At 35.8% G+C, this 24200-nt stretch overlaps 1 protein-coding gene across 1 annotated transcript in view; it reads left to right on the forward strand.

The window, feature by feature from the left end:
* The window catches only part of LOC121860208 (serine/threonine-protein kinase Genghis Khan-like), a 79583-nt gene that overhangs the window by 23064 nt on the left and 32319 nt on the right, over positions 1-24200 (forward strand). Inside the window, 13 exon segments of the mRNA XM_042357288.1 lie at positions 9577-9609; positions 10287-10316; positions 11393-11553; positions 13271-13622; positions 13933-14092; positions 14927-15053; positions 16098-16235; positions 17912-18047; positions 20910-21058; positions 21373-21474; positions 21627-21795; positions 22999-23187; positions 23663-23848. Coding sequence (XP_042213222.1) covers positions 9577-9609; positions 10287-10316; positions 11393-11553; positions 13271-13622; positions 13933-14092; positions 14927-15053; positions 16098-16235; positions 17912-18047; positions 20910-21058; positions 21373-21474; positions 21627-21795; positions 22999-23187; positions 23663-23848 — 1932 coding nt within the window.

Raw genomic sequence — 24200 nt, forward strand, 5'->3', positions numbered from 1 at the left:
GCAAAATTGTTTTTTGTTTTGCTTTTTGACTGTACCTGTCATTTATATTACAATACACAAAAAGTGTTCAGCATAGATCATTGAAAGTTGTAGGATTATTATATGTATGTGCATTCTGGATTACTAGATTAGATTTACAGACTGTTTGATTATTGCATTTTACTAGTTATCCTTGGTTTTTAAGGTTGGTATAATACAATCAGTGGGAACACATTTGTTTAAGAAATTCAGATAAAGTTTGTTATGTGGGGAAGATAAGCATCTCTTACTTATTTTTTTCATATAAATTTAACGTGGAAAGAGTTAGTTGATGTAGCTTTTCTCTCACCAACTGGAGAGCTTTTGACAGTTTGTGTAGTACAGTATTTTTGTTCTTGTTTTTATTGCTGTACTTGGGTTATTCTCCTCTCTTCTCATGCTGTCAGATGGTTTTTACTCAATCCTGGTGTGGAAAACCTTCGTGGAAACAGGAAGTCTTGATTTGACAAGAATGGGTACATTTCTGTTCTTCATATTGCCTTCCCAGGAGTAACAGTTTTCAAGTGTATCCATAAGTAAGCCTGTTGTAGCAGGTGGATATTCAGTACAGTACTCCTATCATATTATTTCTTGTCATCACCAGAGATACCTGTTGATCCACACTGCCTAATAAAATGTAGAGTGCCACTCTCCAAGAAACTGGAGATAAAATTAAAGGCTTTTAAACCTTGTGATTGAAACACCAGGCATTTTTAATGTGGCATCTAATGTCTTTGGCCTCATTTTTGTTAATTGTTGTTGGCTACAGTGGTTGTTGACTGTTAATCCATCTTCTCAGTTTGTGTTAGAGGATTTACTTAGATATTAATCCCTATATATACACATGGATTATCCTTCAGAGTGATAGTTTTGATTAATATTAAGGGATAAAAGTCATACATTTAACACCGGGTATGTTGCTGCTTTCAATTTTGGGGGGGGTTTTGGCATCCATCCTGTGTGTGCCGTGTGTCTAGTAATTTGCATGTATAGTACATTAAGACTGGGTGCTTGAAATTGATGTTCATTCTTGTGATAAAGTTAGCTTTTAGCCTGTCGGCTTCTTATCTTTGCTCTAATTTAGGTGTGGCCAAATTTTATTTTTAATATTTAGAAAGTATATTGTTGTGTCTTACCTTGTGAACAAATAGTTGTTGTGGCAATGAATGTTTTCCTTGTCCATTTATCTGTCTATCCACTTGTCACTTCTGTTTCTGTGCAATACCTTGATGAATCTTGATAGACATGGTACACTAATTGGCTTGTAAAGGAAGTTATCTATTAATATCTAGATCAGGATGATGTAAGTCAAGTCATTAATAACAAAAGAGTTTTTTACTCACATGTGTGTGATGCTTCTTTTGATGTCAGATCACAACACAGCCATGTGTAGTGGCACAATTCTTCTCAAACATTTTCTCTAATTACATGAAAGTTTAAACTTCCTACATTTCCTAATAGGATGAAATTGTTGTAAGAGCCTCACAAGAAACTAAATGAATTTGTCCTAGGCAGGTAGCATGTGAAAAAAGTTATTCACTCTTTCTACAGTATATGACTCGAATGCCTTATAACTTCATGTTATGGGTTATATTGTTGTTGATAATGCAAATTAGCTGAAGGGAAAGTTGTTGTAGAAGATATGTAGTTGTCTCAATGTTCTTCAACTAATTTTCATAATTCTACAAGGATATATAAATTTGTTTTATCATGTTCTTAACAACTTTTGATGTACAGGTACTGTCATTTTTTTCACATCTGGTTGGTTAGTCATTCCTGGTTCTGTTTGATAATTCAGTGGCTCAGACATCTTTTTCACTGCTGGGCTAATTTACCAGGGCTTTGTTTCTCTGGGCCTCACATTATAGGGATCTGTTGTTTCAGAATGTAATTGTGGCTTATTGGTAGTGAAGAGTGCCTGTTCAGTAATGTGAACTTGTGTACTGCTAATAAAGTGTACCTGCTTACCTCTATTTGTAATAGTGTACTGCTAAAGTAATGTTGGTTTACATGATGATGAGTTCCAAAGGCTTTGGTGGCATTTCACCACCTTTTGTTGGCTGACAGACACAACTTTTCCTTAAAAATATGAAGTAGTGTGGAAGACTTTTGATTTGTCTCATCTTCTCTGTCCACCAAGAGGCAGCTGTAAATTATTTAACTAATAAGGTTTTCCTCCCCAAGGAAAGTAAATTTTTTCCACTTTTGAAATACAGTCTGTGCATCATTCTTATGCTTCTAAGTTAAAAACATTAAGATTTAAATTAATATTACATTGGTTCAGTGCTCTTTTATGCCCTGCTATAGGCTAGGGCATATTAGTTTGTTTGTCATTCCACCTGACCACGTGTGTGCCCCTGCTTCCATCCTTCCCTGTCTTGTAAATACAATGTTTCATGGCTGGGTTGATAGGGTATTGACTTAACTTATACCATAGATTACAACATACAAAGGTCTGAAAATTACAGATTTTGGGAAGTCAGCGGTTATAGGTCTTGACCACAAGGTCATGTACTATATGTACTAAAATGCTACTAAATGTCTTGTACACAATATCTGAAGACTTGGTGAATAGTCACTGACCTTATATTCCCTGCATAGCAAATAATGTACAGTACACTGTACAATACTGTATATTGGTTTGCCCCTTTCTGTGTGTGTGTTCAACTGTTCATCCTTCTGTGCATCGTGATCTTGTGTAAATATTATCTCGGCTAGGGTGATTGACCAAACTACCGTACTAGTACTGGTGTCACATGCAAAGGTCTACATCTGATTAATTTTTGGAGGTCAGTAGTCATAGGTCTATGTAGGTCACAAGTCATGTGTACTAAAATACTAGTAATTGCTTGTATGAATTATCAGAAGACTAGGTGATGAGACAATGACAGAACTTACAGCACAGATTCTGCACGCAGTACAGTACAGTATAGTATAAAGTTATAAGGACGGTCTAGGATAAATGGTTAAAGTGACGGCTAGAATTTCAAGCTCTGCTTCATTGGTTTTGTATTTTAGAAATACAGTACAGGCATCCCCTGCGTTACGGAATCCCGGGTTGCGGAATTTCGCTCTTACGGAATTTGTAAATTATGACCAATAATTTCGCGATACGGCCCGTAAATCCGCCCTTACGGAAATTGGGGTAAATTTTAACAATTAAAGAAAAAATCGGTATATAAAATTAAAAATTTTTGTTAAAAATTATACTTTGTTTGGTGTGGATTTCTTGCTGTTTGCTACCGCCAAGCGTGGCATTGCCACGCAGAGTCAGCCCATTGTTTACATCCAATGTGCGCACGTTTCTCACCCCAGCAGTTGGATTTAACTTTAACAAACATACAGTAAGTACAGTACAGTGCATTACCCTTATTCAAGATGACTGGAAAGAGGCCATCAAGTGGAAGTGACCGCAGTAGTGCAAAAAGAAGCCGCAAAGGCATTACATTGGATATTAAACTTGATGTTTTAAGAAGGTATATCATAAATTATTTAATGTACTTTATTGTATATGTTTATAAATGTTTATTTTCATTTATAAAAGTGCTTGAATTACTTTTTGGGGGCCGAAAAAAATTACTTACGAACACATCTCCAGTTTTATAATGGGAGTCAATGGGAAAATAGGTTTTGCGTTACGGAATTTCACGATACGGTCAATTTTCCAGGGACGCAACCCTTCCATAACGCGGGGGATGCCTGTACTGTACACTGAGAGTAAAAATGGTCAAGAGAGATGAGAATGGAGTGGGGAAATCTGGAAGCTTCAATTCGTAAATAAGAATACTGTACATTCTGAAATTAGAGTTAGATTAGTTACTACATATATTTCCTCATCCCATTGAGCATTCTAATGCACTTCGATGGGAGTCCATCCACGCCACTTGACTGTGGGGTAAGGGTGATCAGCGTTTGCTAAGACCATCTTGGAGGCTTTACAAGAATGTGATATCTTGAGGTTAACTACCAAAATCTACTTGGTCTTGGGATGAAACTTAACAATCAGGAGTTGTAGTAAAGTAATGGTGTCTGTAGATAACATCCTTATCATATATTTAACAGTTTTTTGTACAAATATTGTATAATGTCAACAAAGAAAAAAGTGGCTATAAATATAACTCATCAGCAATTTGCTGAAAAACCGATATAATTACTACAGCTTAACGTAATGTGTGCCACTACCGATGCTACCGTAAAAATCTGTATCTCTCACATTTTTCAACGTGCTACAAGTGAGACAACAAGGGACATATGTACTAATTCATTCATCACACCATTTCTTATTCTTATTTCTTTTAAGTACTTTAATGTCTTTATAAGTTTACAGGTGCACAAGAACATTGGAAATCTTATACCATGTTCCAATCTAAACTGAGCTGTTTATATGAGATTATGGGAAATGGTATCATAAATGACAGATGTTAAAATTTAAGAAAGGACTGATTGAACTTGACAACTTTTTAATATAAATTTTGTATCATACACATTTTTTTTAATAATACTGAAGTTCTTGCCGGAATTGTTTTTATTTATATTGTTTCATTTAACTTTAAATTATGTTTTATAAATGTCATGATAATCCAACATACTGTATAGTACAGTATAAGTTGAGTAATTTTTTAATCGTGTTCTTGAGTGATTTTAATTTGAAAAAATAATAGCGAGCATATGTTGTTCTTTAAGATGTCTTTTTCAAGTAACTTTTTCATAAAATATTTCTTGCACATTTGTATATTTGTAATGTTTTTGTGTTAGAGTGTGTGTGTGTGTGTGTTTGCGTGCCTGTGAGTGTGTTGGGAAGAGTGTGACTTCTTTATGGGCAAGGTAATACTTATTGTAGATAAGTGATGTTATTGAGGAACATATACTTTAATTTTTTGCTTAAAAAACTTTGATTATATACTTGTTATTGAATTAATTTCCAGCCAAATGGGTATGAAAAGTCATTGTCCTTTCACTGGGCCTTTTGAATTGTATTGACCATTTCATTTTAGTTTATAACATATATTGAGTTTTTATATTAAGTATAAATACAGTATACAGGTATATTCATAACATTTACATCAAGTGTTTCCAAACAGATTACAGTTGTGTTTATGCATTGCTACACAACCAGTACCAGGTAGAGTTGCCTGTGACATCTCTAGTGTAACTTGTGAAGAAGGATGTGACTTTGCATATTTGTGGTGTGCCCATGTAAACATGACCTATCACTAAAAGTGGCCAAAATATAATAAAATAATTCATACAGTAGATCCTTGCAATTTGCAATTTTGACGATTCACAGGAATCTGGCTTGCAAGTCTTTTCCCGCAGCACAATAAGAACATAAGAATGGAGGAAACTGCGGCGGGCCTATTGGCCCATCCTGGGCAGTCCCGTTTACACCCAACCCCTATTGCTCATATAAGCATCCAACCTATGTTTGAAGCTATTCAGCGTATTCGAGTTAATGATGATATTTGGTAACTTGTTCCATTCATCCACTACTCTGTTTCCAAACCAGTGTTTACCTATTTCACGCCTAAATCTAAATTTGTCTAATTGAAAACCATTGTTACGAGTTCACTCCTGGTTGGTTAGTTTGAGTACCTTTGTAATGTCCCCTTTGTTTAGCCCTGACTTCCACTTATACACCTCTATCAGGTTGCCCCTCGCTCTACTTCTCTCGAGGGAGTGCAAATTAAGTTGCTTTAACCTGTCTCTATACTCAAGGTTCCTAATGCCCGGGATTAGTCTTGTCATTCTCCTCTGAATTCTTTCCAAGGATTCTATATCCATTCTGTAATACGGTGACCAGAACTGAACTGCGTAATCCAGGTGTGGTCTCACAAGCGCAAGATACAGTTTTAGGATGACCTCGCTAGTCTTGTAACTAACACTCCTTTGTATGAACCCAAGTACTTTATTAGCCTTGTTACGAGCAAAAACACATTGTTTACTTGGCTTAAGGTTCCTACTTATCACATCTCCTATACTGAGTACTTTACATTTGTCCACGTTGAATTTCATCTGCCATTTTTCAGACCATTCGAAAAATTTTTTTAGATCTTCCCGTAATTTTGCGGAGTCCTCGTCAGATTTAATAACACGTCCTATTTTAGTGTCATCAGCAAATTTACTTATGTTGCTGTCTATGCCGATATCTATGTCGTTTATGTATATAATAAATAATAATGGTCCAAGTACTGAGCCTTGGGGAACTCCACTAGTGACGTTGCTCCAATGGGTCTCAGTGCCGTTAATGCTCACTCGCTGTTTCCTGTCCTGTAACCATGCCCTCATCCATTTAAGGATATTACCTTTGATGCCATGTGCTTCTACCTTTCTAATTAGTCTTTCGTGGGGGACTCTGTCGAAGGCTTTGCTAAAATCGAGATATACCACATCATAATTGTGCCCCTCGTCCACCGATTCGAAAACTGATGAAAAGAATGTTAATAGATTAGTTAGACATGAACGTCCGCTTGTGAAGCCATGCTGCCATGCAGCATCTTGTGTTGTACTCTCAAAACATTAGTGTTTCTGTGTGAAACAGCCCCTAAAACACTGCCTAGTGTCAGTGCTAGTGATGGTAGTGGATTGAAATGTAAAAGGCAGAAGTCAATGATGACCCTGACAAAGAAAGTTTTATTATTAGATAAGTTAATAGAGGGGATGAGTGCTGTCGCAGCTGGTCAATTGTTTGGTATAGGTATACAGTAGTGCACTAAGGTAGTATAAGTTGCTATTCGCTGTTTTGCCAATTCGCGCCTTTTCTTGGAACCTATCCCTCGCGAATGGCAAGAGTCTACTGTACATATTACATTTAATTCTGTCTTGAAAAATTTATGCCTCTGACTTAAGGTGTTCATGGTACCTTTCCTCACTGTGTGCAAATGTCTCATTGGAGAGCAAGTGAGAGTAACTGAATAATAATAACTAATGGAGTTTGTTTGAAAATTTATTAGTAAACAACCATTTTGTAACTTTTATAACCCATGACTTCTTACATGCCCAAATCAAGACTTTATTTTGCCTTTGTGGGTTACAAACAGCCCTCTTCTCCTTCTCAGATAACTGATTATTATAAGCAAAATTTATATCCCAATCTGGCTCATACTTTTTTCCTGGCCCCTAAAATTAACAGGGGTGTCTCATTATCTTTTATATTATTATTGATGTCTGTTTTTTAATATTCATCACATCCTTTCCTCCACCAAGCTTAAATAAAATGTGAAAGTAAAAAAAATAAATAAAATCCAGAAAAGTTGAGCCATGTAAAATATTTCAACTTAAAATGAGAACTCGGGTGCAGTACTGTATATTACAAATGAGATGAATAAATGCCTTTGATAAATGATTTTTTGGGGAATTGTTATCCCCAAAAAAGTAATAATAATAATTCTTTAGCCCAGGAGAGTGGCAAACAGATGACAAGACTTTTCATAGCCCGGTAAAATAAATATTTTAATAATTTAGATATAAATAATGCTGACTTCCAACTAATCCAGTTGTTAATAATTGGAATATTTTGTACAACCTTGTCCATTATGTATATGTAGTTATGTAGCTTGTTTTTTTTTTCGTACAAATGCTCACTTATTCTTGTGATTTTTTCAGTGCCATAGAGTTCTTCCATGATATACATAAGAAAAAATCCTTCACACTATAATATTTCACATGTGTCACTTGATAGCTAAATGCTCATAAAAGCTTATAAATTTAGGTGTAAGTTTGGAAATACAGCTTGTGTTCTACATGCTCACAAGATTACTGAAATTTCTCAGAGTAAAAAATATATCCGTAATCTAACTATTGTTATTCATTATGTTCCAAACTGCACTTACAGTCAGAATGCTTAACAAGGTAAATAGTGTGCAATATACAGTGTAGCAGCAAGTGTTCTTTATCATCATAACCTTTTAAGGTCAATTTTTGCAGGACTTCTTTTTTATTATTGACTTGATTAATTTTATTCATACTGTAACATGTTATGAATTCAAAGACTCAGATTTACCTTTGAGTGGCAGAGAGGGGTGGAAAAGTTATGTATTCTCCACAGCTGGTCACTGTATTGTCCAGGTAGCTCAGCTGGCCAGCTCCTTCTCCTTTTGGATGATACTCGACCCATTGCTCGGTAAAGCTGCAAGTCGACGAGAAAGTTTTTAACATTTTATTTCATTTCAAGAAGTTTTCAATAACAGCACTTATAATTAACAAGGATACAAGTGAGCTAATTAATATTTAAATGTAGGAATATAGTAATACTGTGACAAAACTATTTACCATGCTAAGCACCAACGACTTTACCATTTCTGGAACTAAGTAAGAAACATCTCTTTGGGAGGAAAATGAATTCTTATACTTGTTTTTCACATAATTATTCTCTTGTCCTTTTTTCTATCAGCCAACACTCTTCGGCTTTTGTCTGTCCCATGTAAATCCCCAACATCTTCATGCCAGCAAAAAGAATGGGACTTGGGGATTTCACTACTATAATGGCATTCTTTACTGTGGATTTTAATGACTAACTTCTCTACACTCATAAAGTATCTTGCCAGTCACCTTTTTAGTGCTTAAATTCTATGCACATTTTGTTTTTTCACCGGTTTTTATTGTCCACTTGCTTGTAGATCTTTATGCTGATGGTAGCCTGCTTTAATGGTGTATTCCAAAGTCCCAGTCTGATGTTGACAGTGGCATGTATGAAGCCTTGCCCCGGCATGTCACAGTGCATGATCCCAACAAAGTACCGCCACAATGGTAATTGGGTCAAAACGAGGGAGGGCCCCCACATCTGCAGTCTCATATGATAGTCAGGAGGGATGTACAGAAGGGATCCCATCAAGAGATGTCTTACTTAGTTGTCTGCACAATAATAACCTAATGTCAAACTGATGCAAATCTAACCCAAAACTTTTTAGTTTGGCATACATGGAGAGTTTTTGTGGGTGGGAGTGAGGTAACTAGAGCTTCATTATCAATGTTTGAACTTGGGCTTGTTTTGTCTTCACATCACATAATTTAGACCTTCCACATCTGTTTTGTGTAGATGTGTTTGTCTTGAAAATAGGATGCTGGCTAGATAATAGTTCATGAACATATAATGTTTAAGAAAATTCAGTATGTCTTGAACATATGTGCATTACTGGGGGTGATTTTGAACTGGAATGTGCACTTTTGCTGACTGAACAGTTCACCCTCATTGGCCCTGTATCCAGCATCCTACTAATATTATATAGCCTTGTTAAATATCCCTTGTTTTTGTAAAATACCTCCCATGAAATATCCTTTGATATAAGTGTTATTCAGTGTGTTGCGACAATGAATGACTCAATAGCTTAGCTAATTTGAGAAAATAGAAAACGATGGTGTACATTGAAGATCCAAATGAAATTTGTAGAAAATGGCTGGTTTTTGTTGTTTATGTGGAGGCCCCTCACTGACCCAGTTATCATCTCCCATGGGCGGCGCTGCAGACAAAATGCCCTTGTTCATTGGGCTGACTAGCTGCCTCTGGGGTTTCCTCATCCTTCTCATGAAAATCTATTTCTGATCGCACGCACGCACATGCAGCTGCCACGCAGGAACGCAAGACTCGAAAGTTTGGTAATGTACCGTGACTGAGCCCCATTTTGACCCCTATTGTGTCGTGTCCCACCCCAGCCCCAGTTTTATGCGTGGCTTTACTTTTATACCTTAAAACAGGTTTTGGTGTTCTCATTTTTAACATTGTGAGAGTAGTTTTAAAATCTGTGCCAGTTCAGTACCCCTGATTAAAAATCAGGTTAATTTTAAAAATGAACTAAATTTTAAGTTACTAAGAGCTTCAGTACAGAACTTGAAGAATTGCATACCAAAACCTGCCAGCCCTAATGGCTGTACAAGGTTTAATCTTACATGGAGTTGGAACATAGTGTCCCAATTCTGAAACTGCTGTCATTTCTGATTTATCAGTATTAAAACAGTTATTAATAACAGCCAGCCACCTTATGAAGATTATTGGCATGTTTCAGAATTATGACCGTGATCAAAATTGGCAGTTTGTGTCTTGCATTGACCTAACAACTAATGTGTTCCTTGACCAATGTTTCAAGTGCAGCAGATTTATTGTCTGTAGATGATGTGTAATATATTTAGTTACCGACATTTAATGATGTCTCTTGTCAGTGATACAAAATTGATTGGGACATGATAAAGTATGAATACATGATTTATTTTTTTTTTAATATGAATCAAGACGGTCTTTGTGCATGTCTAATCCTAGATTTATATATTTTTCTTAGGGTCTATCGGAAGAAGTATGTTTGGTTTTGGTAAGAGTCCTTTATTTTTTTGTGCAATAGGATAACCCCAGTTTTAGCTGAATCCCAGTTAATGTACTTTGATTCATTCACACTGGTAGAGCTTTTTAGGGTTTGGACTTTGGCAGGGTAATTTTTGTTCTGTTGCTAGATGATATAGGAATGTTTAGTTAGCCAAGCTTTTAGTACGAGTTTAGAAAAGCTGTAGCTAAATATGTTTCTAATGACACTTGATTAAGTAATCCTTGCCATTCATTTCATGGTAAAATGTTTTCTAATGTTATAGATAGGAAATATACAATGTTTAGACAGTAATCTGAAGTGGAGTCAAGTATTACAGTACTGTATGTCCGAGTAAAGTGAATGTAATATTTGATCACACCGGCAGTATTTATTTTAGCTGCACCAATTTCAAAATTAATTCGTGAAGAGTTTGATGAACAGATGTAAGTACTAAAGTAAGTAAATTTTTCAGTATATGGACTAATCCTTTAGCAAAGCCTTCCAAATAAACGTGTTTCAGCCACTAGTATTTAAGATGGTGGAAGATATTGTCCTTGGCTTATGTTTGAATATGTTTTGGGGCAAATGAATTTTGTGTTGGCATAATACCCTTTAACTTATTCTGCTGCAACTTATTGCAACTAGGAAGTGGCTTTATGAAGTTAAATACCTGTACTCTTCTTCCGTGAGTTTACAGTTACAAGTTAAAATCTCATGAATTCTGATGGTACAGCCTTTATGCTGGCTTTGGATTTGAGTTCAAAAGGGACCTTTCAGTTGTATGTGGGATTCATTTGTAAAGCTCTATGTCATACACAGAAATTTTACATCCATAGTTATAATGCATTCAGCTGTACCACAAGATCCTTCTACTGAATTAATGGGGTAGGATGATGTTCCTTCTATTCAATAACTAAGGTTTCTCAGCTGTTGTTGATCTCATAAATGGCTGAAAGTCTCTTAATTCAGAAATAGTTAATAGTGAGCTGCATGTAACTGATATACAATTGAACTTAAAATATCTAGTTTTAATGCTTTAGCTATGTTAATGTGTAACTCATCAGTGCCATGTATTTATTCTTCAGTGTTGGAACGTCCAGCATCGCAGATGTCCTTCCTGGAGCAGTTTTTGAAAGAGACATCACTACGGCGACGAGAATCATTGGACTCAGAGGAAGGAGACGTGGAGGACGAAGGAGCTCCTTCCGTCCCCTCCCTAACATCATCACGATCTTTTGTCAGTCAGGTTGGTTATATTGAGCATTAAATTTGTGAGACTTGCTTCATTCCCCCTCCCTCACTCAGCGTGCTAACTCGCCCACGAAGAAATGCTTATTCCATTTATGTTTTCTACTTTTTTAGAATTTTTTCCTTTATTTTTGCACATTCTGTATGTAATTGAGTAAAAAAAATTAATAACAAATTATATATACAGTATATATGCTGATAACCACTAGAAAACAAGAAAACACGAAGTTCCCAAGTAGGAACGTTATAGAATCCAGTCTCATTAAACATACCGAATTCATCAACATGAATTTGAATAATGGTATGTACAAACTGGATAATTATGCAATTAAGAAGATTTGTAACCAGGTGAGAAGGTTGGGTCATCTTACCCCTATGACCTGATTATGGACAGCTGCTGTGCTTATGAAGATTAGTAGAGTCCCTGCCTAATGACCGGACCATTGCGGATGCCTACGGTCCCCTAGGGACTTGATCTCGCTCTCTTCTACTGTATATATTAGCCTTGTCAAGTATTTCTCCTTAGTCTGTACTCACCCCTGAAGATGTGAATTACACGAAAGCGCTTGGGAACTTCGTGTTTTCTTCTTTCCTTGTGGTTATCAGCATATACCTGGATCACGCACCTACAGTGATTTATATAATATATATATATATATATATATATATATATATATATATATATATATATATATATATATATATATATATATATATATATATATATATATATATATATATATATATATATATATATATATATATATATATATATATATATATATATATATATATATAATATTATGAGTTGAAAAATAAACATAACAGGTCACAACTCAGCTTGGTAGAGAGAGAGTGAGGGGGTGTGGCTTCAGTGACGAGTTGAACTTGGCACCAATGCCACTAATGTAAACAGACTCAGACAAAATGAAAATTAATTGTAAATCTTAATATGTATCAGGTTTTGGAGATATAAAGCAGCATATATAGTGAATGAGGTTATGCTCTTCATGAAGCAATATAAAGAATGTAGGGCTATGGTAGGAAAGCCCAGGCTAAAGGAGCTTACTGGTAAGGTTAGCTTGCCATGAGCATGGACCCAGGTAACTTTGTACACTATAAATAATCCATGGAAATGTATGAATTTTAACCCTTCAAAAATATTACCGTATGCATATAGTTTTGATCCCCCGTGTTGTGCATTAAAATTTTATCATAAAAACTCAGTATGTGGTCAAGTATATACAGTACAGTAAATATAGAGTTTCAGAAGTAAGTGTAAATGGGAAGAGATGGATAAGATTGTGTTGAGCATGGTCTGGTCTCAGGTGGTTTAAAGGGATGGATGTCGTGCTGAAGGAAGATGAGTTTTATGAAATGACGAGTGTAAACCAGAAAAACTCTTTAAGGTTGTGATGTGGAAGAAGAAAACCATAGCAGAGCATATGCTGTACTGTATTACAACAGTTGTAAAGGTGGAATGACACCAAATGATTGGTGACTATATTTTTCTTGAAACTGGTCATGCTGGACTAAGTGTCAAAAAAAGGACAGTTGTATTATGCTGTGTGTGCATATGCTTTTAGTATTCATATTGTAGCAGTATCATAAATCTGCATTATATGATGCGCTGTACACAGTACTTGTACAGTATTTATATGTAACATATGAGTATTTTGTTGAGTTCCTTCATGATTTGAATTTTATCATAACAGGAGCAACTTGGATCCCCTCACATGGAGTCTCGTCCCCTGCCGCCACTTCCCCAGACCGCTGCCAACCTTCCTCCTGGGGTAATGCCTACAATGGCCCATCACCAGGCTACTGCCATGGGCATGTCAGGAGGCAGCAGTAGTAGTGGTGGTGGACCATCTCCACATATGATGAAGCAAAAGGCCCATCAGTTCCTAGTTCGCTCCTTTAGCAATCCTATCAAGTGCTCTCATTGCACATCCCTTATGGTTGGCCTTACACGTCAAGGGGTAGTGTGTGAGGTCTGCGGCTTTGCCTGCCACACTACTTGTAAGGAAAAAGTGCCGCAAATTTGCCCTGTGCCTCCTGACCAGAGTGAGTACTTAGGTTTTTTTATGGTATCACTTTTATGACAAAAGAAGTATTTGCAAATTTTGCTGGAAGTTTGATATGTACAGTTGAATCTTGTATTATAAAGCCAGGGATAGTAATATAGATCATGCATTAACATTGTATTTATATGGTGAGTTAACTAATTCTTAAGTAATAATTAATGGCGCTGTGAAATGATCGATCAATTTTTTTAATTTCATCTTTAATATCTAGAAAATTTGACAAAACTCTTATGCGAAAAAAAAATTCATGCAACTAATTATTTTTCACTCATTTTTTACTTCTTTTCTAGCCAAGAGACCATTGGGTATTGATCCTACTCGAGGCATTGGTACAGCGTATGAAGGTTTTGTAAAAGTACCAAAGCCTGGAGGGGTCAAAAAGGGATGGTCAAGACAGTTTGTTGTTGTATGTGATTTCAAGCTCTTCCTCTATGATATTTCACCCGAGAGGTAAGTGTAATTATTTTTTTCTTGTGAGTATGTAGAGTCTACATTGTAGACTATAAAAATTGTAGATCATATACAATTTCCCAACTTTTGTTGGTAGATAATTACTATATATTCATAAGGTAGTGGTGCTGTCTTTGTTGTACAAGATGAGTTTAAGATGCCGGAGATTCCTGAAGATTACATTAATAAAAGCAATGGAATGAGTATGTGTGAGTATAAGGATAGAATATACAAAGATAGTGACCGGAATGTTGAATTTAGGTGTTGAAAAGGTGAGAAGCTTAATGAAAATATTGAAAATTTTTGTTATACGTACTGTAGAATGTGGAACAGTTTTAAGTTAATTTGTACAGTGCTGTCCTTGCAGAGAAAACAATTTACTTTACTGTCAGTGAGTAACATTCTCCGTCGGTGACGAGTGTTGTAAGGACTACTGGCTCAGATGACTATAGTTACTGTAGTTGAATATTGGTCAGGTTCGTCTAAGAAGGTTGTACTGAATGGATTTAGTATAACAACCTAACTTAGAGAAGATAAATTGTCTCCCTCAATAATTGATTCAAGTCAGTGGCAGGTTACTTATATGATTGCTGACACAGCTCAATATTGGAAATACTGTAATATGATTCATTTTGAATTAAATCATAAGCGAACATCACATGATTTCAGCAAGTGTATAGCTGCTTAGTAATCCTGCTCTTTCACAAAAGTAATAGATTGGAATCATTTAACTACTCAGTTCATTTACTTTTGGTATTACTGTATTTCTTATTTACACTTGGTGCTAAGCATGTGGAGGTTTTCTAATCTGAAACAATCTTTCTCATTTTGTAGAAATGCCTTACCAAGTGTGTGGGTAAGCACAGTCCTTGATATGAGAGATGACCAATTTGAAGTTTCAACGGTTCGAGACTCGGATGTAATACATGCTAACAAGAAAGACATCCCCTGTATATTTAGGGTAAGTATCACCTAGATAACTTTCAGAGAATGTTTATTAATGTGTGCAAATTTGGTTATCCATAATGTGTGGGTTGTTTTGTTTAGCTCAGGGTTTTGGTAGTTACTTCCCATCTTAACATGCAGTCTCAGGGTTTATTATGCATTATTTTACTGATAGTATAAGATTAATAGGGTCAAGATATCTGTTCGTCACCATATTCTCGCCTTGGTGTGCAGTACTTAACATAATAAATAAGCAATATCAAATTCAAAGCTGAATTTTTTTTTGGTGATTTAAAGATGAGAGTTTTGTCACCTGTGCTCCTCTAAATCTGCCACTGTAGAAAGACCATGAAGAGTTTATGCTCATTATAAATCATTAGAGGAAAAATTTGAATAGGAAAATAGGGAAGTGAAAATAGAAAGATGTTAAATAAATGTAACTTTGAAGAATGATTTTGAGATGGCTGTTTGTGTAGGCAAGACCTCACTTGTGACAGTTCACCGTACATGTGAAAGATGGTACATACCGTATACAGTACTCTATATCTAAGCTATTAAATACGTAGAAGGTTTTGTGTTATTAACTGTGGTATGATTTTGTGAAAAAGAGTAAATGAAAAGAATTAAGTGGGGTTAATTTTGAGTGTCAATTCTTTGATAAACTTCATTTTGAGAGCAGGATGATAAAGAACAGTGTGTGTGTGTGTGTGTGTGTGTGTGTGAATGAAGTGTTAGGGCAAACCAGTTGGACATCTGAGGCCTTGTTATTGAAGGGGAGCACTACAACCTAACACATCTAGTAGGCAGCTGAAAAAGAGTGAATGGCACAAGTTTGTGAAAAGTCTGTTTGGTGTTGGGTAGGATGTGTTGCCTCTGTCTGCCTGGTTGTCTGTATCTGTTAGCTCCCCCATTGTGTTTGATTTATTGTTTATATAAATGGATAATTGTTGACTTGCATAACTTAATGCATCTGTGTGTGTAGGTGTGTACAGAAGTTAGGTGTTTACGATGCCACCCATCTATAGATTGAATATTTTTAGTAACTATTTATATTTTCCAGGTAACGACTTCCTCTATGGTGGGAGTGAGACACCACACTTTAATGCTTGCAGACACTGAAAATGAAAAAACCAAATGGGTAGTGGCGTTAAATGAATTACATCGGATACTGAAGAGAAACAGATTACCCAATAGACAGGTATTTAAAAAACTTTTCAACATTTTTATTATTAATTCAAAAAAATTTTAAATCTCAATTTATCCATGCCAATTAACAATACTGTACTTCATAAAACAAAACCTCAGTGTTCCATATCCAAGTGCTTAGCCGAGATGCAGCCATAAATATTTCTTCTCTTTATTTCTTATCAAATAACAAAGCAGATTCAATAAAGCCTTATTATCGGCACATGTAAACTAGTTAGTATCGATTTTTTTTATTTATTTTTTTTTTAAGTAAGGTTTGTGACATCTTTGCTGTGTGAGGCTTTGGCCAGGAATAAGGGCATGTGTCTAGCTCTCTCAACTCTTGTGTTGTAACAGCCGGGTGAGTCAGGCTTCAGTTTATTGGCTGAGGTACCACTTGCCATAATTTAATGTGTATGATGTGTTCTTGGCAATTCTCATTCTCTTTTGTAACTAACTTGGAATCTAAACATTACGAGTTATTGTCAAATTGTTATGCATATATCAAAGGAAACAAAAGTGAAGAACAAATATGTTGAGTAAAATATGGATTAATGTTATCTTGCAGTAACAGAACAGCTGACCACAGCAACAAAGAAAGATGCAGCCATGAAACAAAAAAAAAATATTTGAATTAAATTTTTTTTATTGAATAACATAAAACAAATTCAACAAAGCCATATTTATGCATGGAAGTACATGTGCTGAAGACATATAATTTAACATTCGCCAAAGATGGTAGAGAAATTTTTTGTGATGAGATGTGGTGTCAGGTGATGTGCTGTAGCACAAACTAGTGTGTGTTTACTTCATGATTTTTCTGTTTTATTTTATTTTGTTTGTCACCAAAATCAATAATATGATAAAAACCTTCTAGGCTCTAAATTATTATTGTTGATAAAGCTTCATATGATTGGTTTAAGTAAACAAAAATTAAAGAGGAGAATGGGTTCTTGCCTAGAGGTTAGGTTGTTTTTAAGTACAGGTTTCCCCAATTTACGATGGGGTTACTTTCTTGAAAAATTCTTTACAAGTCAAAAAATCGTAAATCGGGTTCATTATAACATAGGGTTCAGTGGGATACGTTCCCAGCCAGCCCAACACCCACATGTATCACTGAAAATAAAATTCCTCAAATAATACTTTATATGTAAAACACAATTAAACGAAACTCAAGACATCATTAAGAACGAGCCTGGTCATCATCACATGTCCCCTTCAAGGCTAAGGGGATTCTTAAAGGTGGAGTGGAGATGTCACTATGACTCACACAGCCTCTGCGGTGTCAAGCTTCACCTCCAGAGACTTGGTTTTCCTGGGTGCCTTGGCCTTCCCAAACATATTCAAAGTTACACTGCACACTTCTCAACCACGAAAACAGAGCAAAAGCACTTGTAACAAAAACAGAGTGAATGATGATATTTGAAAACAATGATTTAATTATCTGCAATTTTAACTATGAGCACATGGTCAGGAATAGAGAGCCTTGGAATAGAATTTTAATTCCATGTGCAACTAACAGAAGAATACTTCTTTGTCTTCCAGTTTGATGTTTGATATTGCTCAACCCTAATCAGGTATATTTTGATGCCTGTGTATTGTCTTGAAAATTTTCGGATGTAGCTCGCACAACTAAATACTTGTAGAAGTATTCAAGTGAATAATGAGATGCTTTTTTCTCTTTAACAGATATTCACTGCCCATGAAGTTGTTGATGGAAGTGTAACACTGATAAAAAATGCCGTGTGTGGTACAGTCATTGACCCAGACCGTCTTCTGTTGGGTGCTGAAGAAGGTCTTTTCTGCATTGACCTCGACAATTGTGGTAGGTTGTTTTGATATTCACCTGGGAATCAAATTAATTGCAGCTACATTAGTTTGATACTGATGGCATGAACTTGCTTGGTGTAGGTCAGCATAACTTAAAATTAGACACTATTAAATAACACTTTTCTAGTTGTATTTACTGATAGGGTATTATTTTTTTATGTACAAATTTTCTGTCAACCAAAAATATACTAGTGATAATCAATTATTCAAATGATTTGAGCATTAACAAATTGAAATTTAAGAATAATTATATTTTTAATTAATTTTGCACTTTATTAAATTTTGCACATAGTACATGGGAGTAACTGAGGAGAAATTTGATAATCAAGCAACTGGATCAGTGACTGTGTGCTTGGTAGTGTGATTGATGAGTCTACTTGTCCTTTTTTGAGTTAGCAGTAGCCTATACAATGATTGTAGGAGAATAATGACATGGTGAAAGATTATTTATAGACTTTATAACATTGAGAGTGTGAGAGAGTAATGAAATAAGTTATGTATACAGCTGATATTACATCTATCAATGCGGATCTGTGTAGCATCTCCGAATGGGGAGGTAGAAATTTGGTTAAATTCAATAGTAATAAAACACAGTATTTACCAATTACACTTTCCAAATTAGATGATCTCCCACCAATCACATTTCAGGACGCAATCATTCTGCCAAATTCGAAAATAGATATGCTAGGGCTCACCATTTTCTCACATATGTCATGGAAGCCACACATCCTCAACATTGCTAAAGCTGCCTCCTGAAACCTGGGAATGCTGTACAGATGCTGTAGCTACTTCACTCCTGAGCAGTTGCTTTAAGTATAAAAGGGATTCATTCGTCCTAACTTGGAGTACTGCTCTCATACCTGGGGTGGCTCTTCTTCTGTCCAACTGTTAGATAGGGTGGAATCAAAGGCATTTCGTCATATTAACTCTCCTCCTTTAGTTGATAATCTTTCTTCCCTTTCTCTTTGCCTCAATGTTGCTTCATACACTCTCTTTTACAGGGACTTGAAAGGGCAATGTTCGGTGTACTGCCGTCCAGGCCGTGGGCTCATAACACTCGTCTTGCCCGCGGTGTCCACCGTTTCTCTGTGGATGTCAGTCACACTAGAATAACCCATTATAGTAAATCCTTCTTTCCTCACACAGCCAAACTGTGGAATGCTCTGCCTTCTTCTGTGTTTCCATACTCATACAATCTCTCTCACTTCAAAAAGCTGATTTTCCGGCGTCTTCGTGGTGTAGATTAATATACTGTAATCTTTTTCTTTCTATTTTTAATTTCTTTTTACTCTTATATTTTCATTCCCTAGGCCCCGCTGTGGGTCGATGGCCTGTGCCCGGGTGGGCTATTCCCCATAAAAAAAAATAATAATAATATAAATATTTACAGAAACTAATGATATAACCAAACTGACACAAGTACTGTAGTACTGTATACTGTTGTTTTTGACAACGGTTCACGATAGCATTTTATGGAAGCCTTTTGATCCCCAATTTTCTGTTGATATATACTTTACTGTATCAGTATGGGCCATAAGGATTAGTACTGTAGATTATACATGCAAATTGACAGTATGAGGATATGCTTGTGAAATATTTTATTTTTTATTTCAGCCCTTTCTGATACATACACTTAACTTATCTTGTATCTCTCCCATATTATTTCCCTTCCCCACACAGAATTGGGAAAGGAGTACAGTTAATGGGGCATATTCCTGTATGGTTATGTCTGTTAACTTGGTAGTTTCCATAGACGAGTATAGTATTAACTTTGCTTGTACAGTGGTCCCTCGGTTAACGAATTCAATTCGTTCCAGAGGGTCTTTTGTTAACCGAACATATCTTAAACCGAAACCATTGTTTCAATGGGATTTCGGGTAATTGGTTCCAGCTCACCGAAAATTACATACAAAGAAAAAAAAAAATCAGTAAAGTACACTACTTTGAGGTGTGTATGTAGAAGGCTCCTGGTTGATCATGCTGATGTGAATTTGAAGTGGCAGGTGGAGGAGGAGAAGGGAGAAGAGACGGAAGTGGGGATAGAAGGGAAATCACCCCATGATTGATGCCGTCATTTCACCAATAAAATTTTAAGTTCACTAGGTGTAATTCAAGATTATTTTCTTCAAATCAACACTGCACTATATATTGTCAATATGTTAAATGAATTTCAGAATGACCAATAATTGTACTGTAAAAACGTAAAAATAGTTTACGTTCAAGAGAGCCACAAGCAAGATGTTACCTCCACTGAACAGAGACACAAACTGACACCTTGGTGGGTGAGTCAAGTGGGCTGATTGGCGCACCAAAAATAAGTTCCCTGTACTGCAATTATGTTAAATATGTGTTAAAATGACTAATAATTTTAATATAAAACCTGGAAAAATATTTAATTGCACAACCTTCTTGATATTTACTCAAATGGGAACGAATTTAAGCCCTAGAACCAATTACTGTATTGGCGGACTAATCTACCAGCTGGTGAGCAAGCGAAAACATGTTAACATGTTTTCGTAAGAATTTCGTTAACCGAATTGAATATTCTTATGGAAGGTAATTCGTTAACCGAAATTTCGTTAACCTAGACGTTTGTTAACCGAGGGACCACTGTAAAGGTATTATATAAATACTTGACAACAAATATGTTTGTTTTTATGATTTTAATAAACATACTCGTCGTTCTAGGATCAAGTTCCCTAGTTTTACTGAAGAAAAAAAATCAGCTGATTGCAGACATGCCTTATTTATATAGATTGAACAAGTTTTTATATTTGGTGTGGAGGTCTATTAAGGTTGGATGGTTGTGTGTTATTATTTCGGCATACAAGCCACTATTTTAATTATTTTTTTTCAGAAATTGCACGTATAGGTGATGGTAAAAAGATTGTGAGCCTTGAGTACATCGGAGAAGAACAGCTGATAATGGTCATAGCAGGACGGCAGCGGCAAGTAAAATTGATTCCTGTCAGAGCCCTTGGTGGTGATGAAGTTGAGTGGATTAAGGTAAGAATTGAACTTTGGAGCAAGAGGGATTTACAAATACATACTGTACTGGTTATTGGAAATATGAGGATTCATTTATTCTTTATTCCTATGCAGTTTGTTTGAAAGTGAAGGCATATTAATATTTTCCAAGATTTATTAACATCAAGGAATATAGTTCAGCTGACGTTTTGCAGCTATTTTTTTTCCGATAATTATTTTGCACTTTGTTAGAGAATAGCTGTAGCACAAGTTAGTATTCCATATGCTATTTTATACCCTCATAATTTGATTGTTTTCAAGAAAGTTAAAACATTGTATTTTTATTTTTTCAGGTGTCAGAAACAAAGGGTGCCATTGCTTTTACTACAGGGAAGTTTCGTACTCCAGGCACTGTTGTCTTCACTTACTGTTTATGTGTAGCTGTTAAAAGACAAGTAAGTTAATATTATTTTGTGTGTATTAAACTGAATTTGAGATAGAAATATGGGCTTCATGTTTATTCAAATATTTTACATATTTTCTATGAATGTACACGGTATGTTTCCTGAGAATTATATCATTAACTAACAATATCTATTCATTTTAGATTATTATATATGAAATCAACCGAGCCAAGGGTCGACACAAACTGTTCCGTTCTATCCTGCTGCCTCAGCCACCCCAAAGCCTCGATATCTTGGGTGACGGACGGCTTGCAGTGGGCTTCCAATCTGCCTTCACCATATACTCTATTCTTGGTGACCAACACCCTCTATGTAAGTATAAATTTACTTTTAAGTTACATAATACTCTCAGTAACCAGCATCCTTAGTGCAAGTTGTATAGAACAGTATTAATATTACCAAATTTGAATTATACCATTCCATAAAGGTGTTAACTCACTTGAAAATAAATAGGGTTTGCAAGTGCTAGAAAAATATTAATAAAGTTTTCCTTTTCTTGGTTAGTCAGTGATGCATTAGAAGTAGAAAGAGGGATAAAATTCCCTTCTTCAGGGTTCAGTTGAGGTGCAGACTTTTAGATACTGTATGTATTTCAGGTCATGATACCCCAGAAATAGTGAATATTTTTTGTCATAGGAGCACATAAAGCGAAACAGTTCAAGAGGATCATTTAATGGAAATGGTTTAAAATAAAGGAAGGAATTGGTAAAAAAAATTTATGACGGTAAGCTAGAAATATTTGGTGTTATGAGGCCCATGCTAGTAGTATAGGAGGTGGGAGAAGAAAGTGACCTGTAGAAAGGAATGAATGGCTGAGAGGAATGGCTTAGACTAGTGCTGGGGTTAACTAAAAGTATGGTAATTTTGGAATAGTTAAGTGCAGATACGCACTTGCATTTTTTTTATAGAAAATACAACTACGGTACATATTCTTTAGATTAATTATTTCTTGCCTCTTTGAGAATGTTCAAGTTAAAAGTAAACAAGTGGGCATTGAAAAATAAAAGTTCATTAACAGTTAGCAAAATTAACAAAAATAATTTGTTACTGGTTAGATTATACAAGCCTGAACTGTTACTAATATTGTCTGATAGAATAAACACCCTATTGCCTGCCTTGATAATCTTTATGTGAACCCCTCGGTGGTCCAGCTATATACAGTCCATGATCCCCCATGGTCCACAGTTTAGATTGTTTTTTTTTTTCCTAAATGACAGAATGAAGAGAAAATGTGTGTGGTGACAAGGCTTTTTATAATTAAGAGCAAGGGAGGGTTAGGAAGGAAAAGGTGGATTTATGTACAGTATACTGATGGAAAATGTCACTTGCCAAATCAACACACAAGTCAGAGAGCACTTATTTTCATGGCTAGCTTGTCTGCCATGAAATTGAAGGCCTGTTATACATCCAGTGTTGTGTGCTGTAATTATACATTAACATTTTTTATCTATACTGTAAACCTCAGCCATTACTGGAGCACAGGAAAACTAAAATATTTCTATTTTCATATTACAGCCCTGGTTCATCCAGATAGCCAATCACTAGGCTTCCTCTCTATGACACAGTGTGAAGCTCTGAGTTGTATCGAGGTAACGAGGGGGGAGTATCTATTAGTGTTCAACCTTTTGGCTGTCTATGTTGATGCCTCAGGTCGCAAGAATCGTGAGAAGGAGCTGATGTACCCTGCCATACCTACAGCTGTTGGTAAGAACCTTATAAATTTAGATTGACCAACTGTTCCTATTACAACTTGCCAGTTGTTGGCAAAGACAAAAAATAGCCTTAGGAGCAGGTGGTAAGATTCTTATTAACACTTAACAGCTTTAAGTATAGACTTATTAAACAGCTGTAAGTAAAAACTAAAGAAAGATTTACCAGCTGTTTGTAAATATTATATAGAAATTTTAACTAATGTTTGTAAAGAACTAGACTGATCATTCTTACTTAGCTCACCTTTACAAAGTACAGAGGTGCTCATACCATATCCCTGGCATTGTAAATGAAAAAAAACTTGTTTTTATATGGAAGTCTGGATGCTATATGGACTGATGAGAGAGAGAGAGAGAGTATAATTATTTCTTGTATTCAGCCTTCCTACATTTTCAAGTAAATTGTTTTGATGAATGAACATTTCCTCTCCTATTAATAGAATGAAACTAATGAATGCATTACATTTTAGCGGTCTGTGATGGGCTTCTACTGGTCTACAGTGATATTCACATAGACGTATTTGATGTATTGTCTGGAGACTGGGTTCAGACCATCAACCTCAAACGCACCAAGCCTCTAATGCGAACTGGGATCCTCAATATGGTCATGATCAGTGACCTGCCACATGTGGCCTACCTCAGGAACTTGCACAAAGGTGAGAACATATGGGTTAATGCTAATATGAAGAGGGGGGGGGAGCACTTTCCCATCTCACTTATCTTACACAAGCAGGCAGCACTCTCACACCTATCCCTGATTTTGCTTGACATTGTGGATGTGTGCATGATCTATTTTAAACTAATTACTCAAATTCTCACTCGCTCAAAGTTTTGTCTCCACTTGGCTCTTTTGATTATTGGCCCATCCCTGCAGCCAAGTCTGCTTTTCACTGTCCATTTAATATTTGTAAAAGTGCACAACTTGCTTAATGATCATGCAGTCTGGGATGGACATGGGGATTACTACATATTTCTCTTTTCTTTGGTCTTCATTCATCTCTGAATATC

Source organism: Homarus americanus, unplaced genomic scaffold (assembly GCF_018991925.1).
Source record: "Homarus americanus isolate GMGI-L3 unplaced genomic scaffold, GMGI_Hamer_2.0 scaffold21914, whole genome shotgun sequence".
In the NCBI taxonomy this organism is placed as follows: domain Eukaryota; kingdom Metazoa; phylum Arthropoda; class Malacostraca; order Decapoda; family Nephropidae; genus Homarus; species Homarus americanus.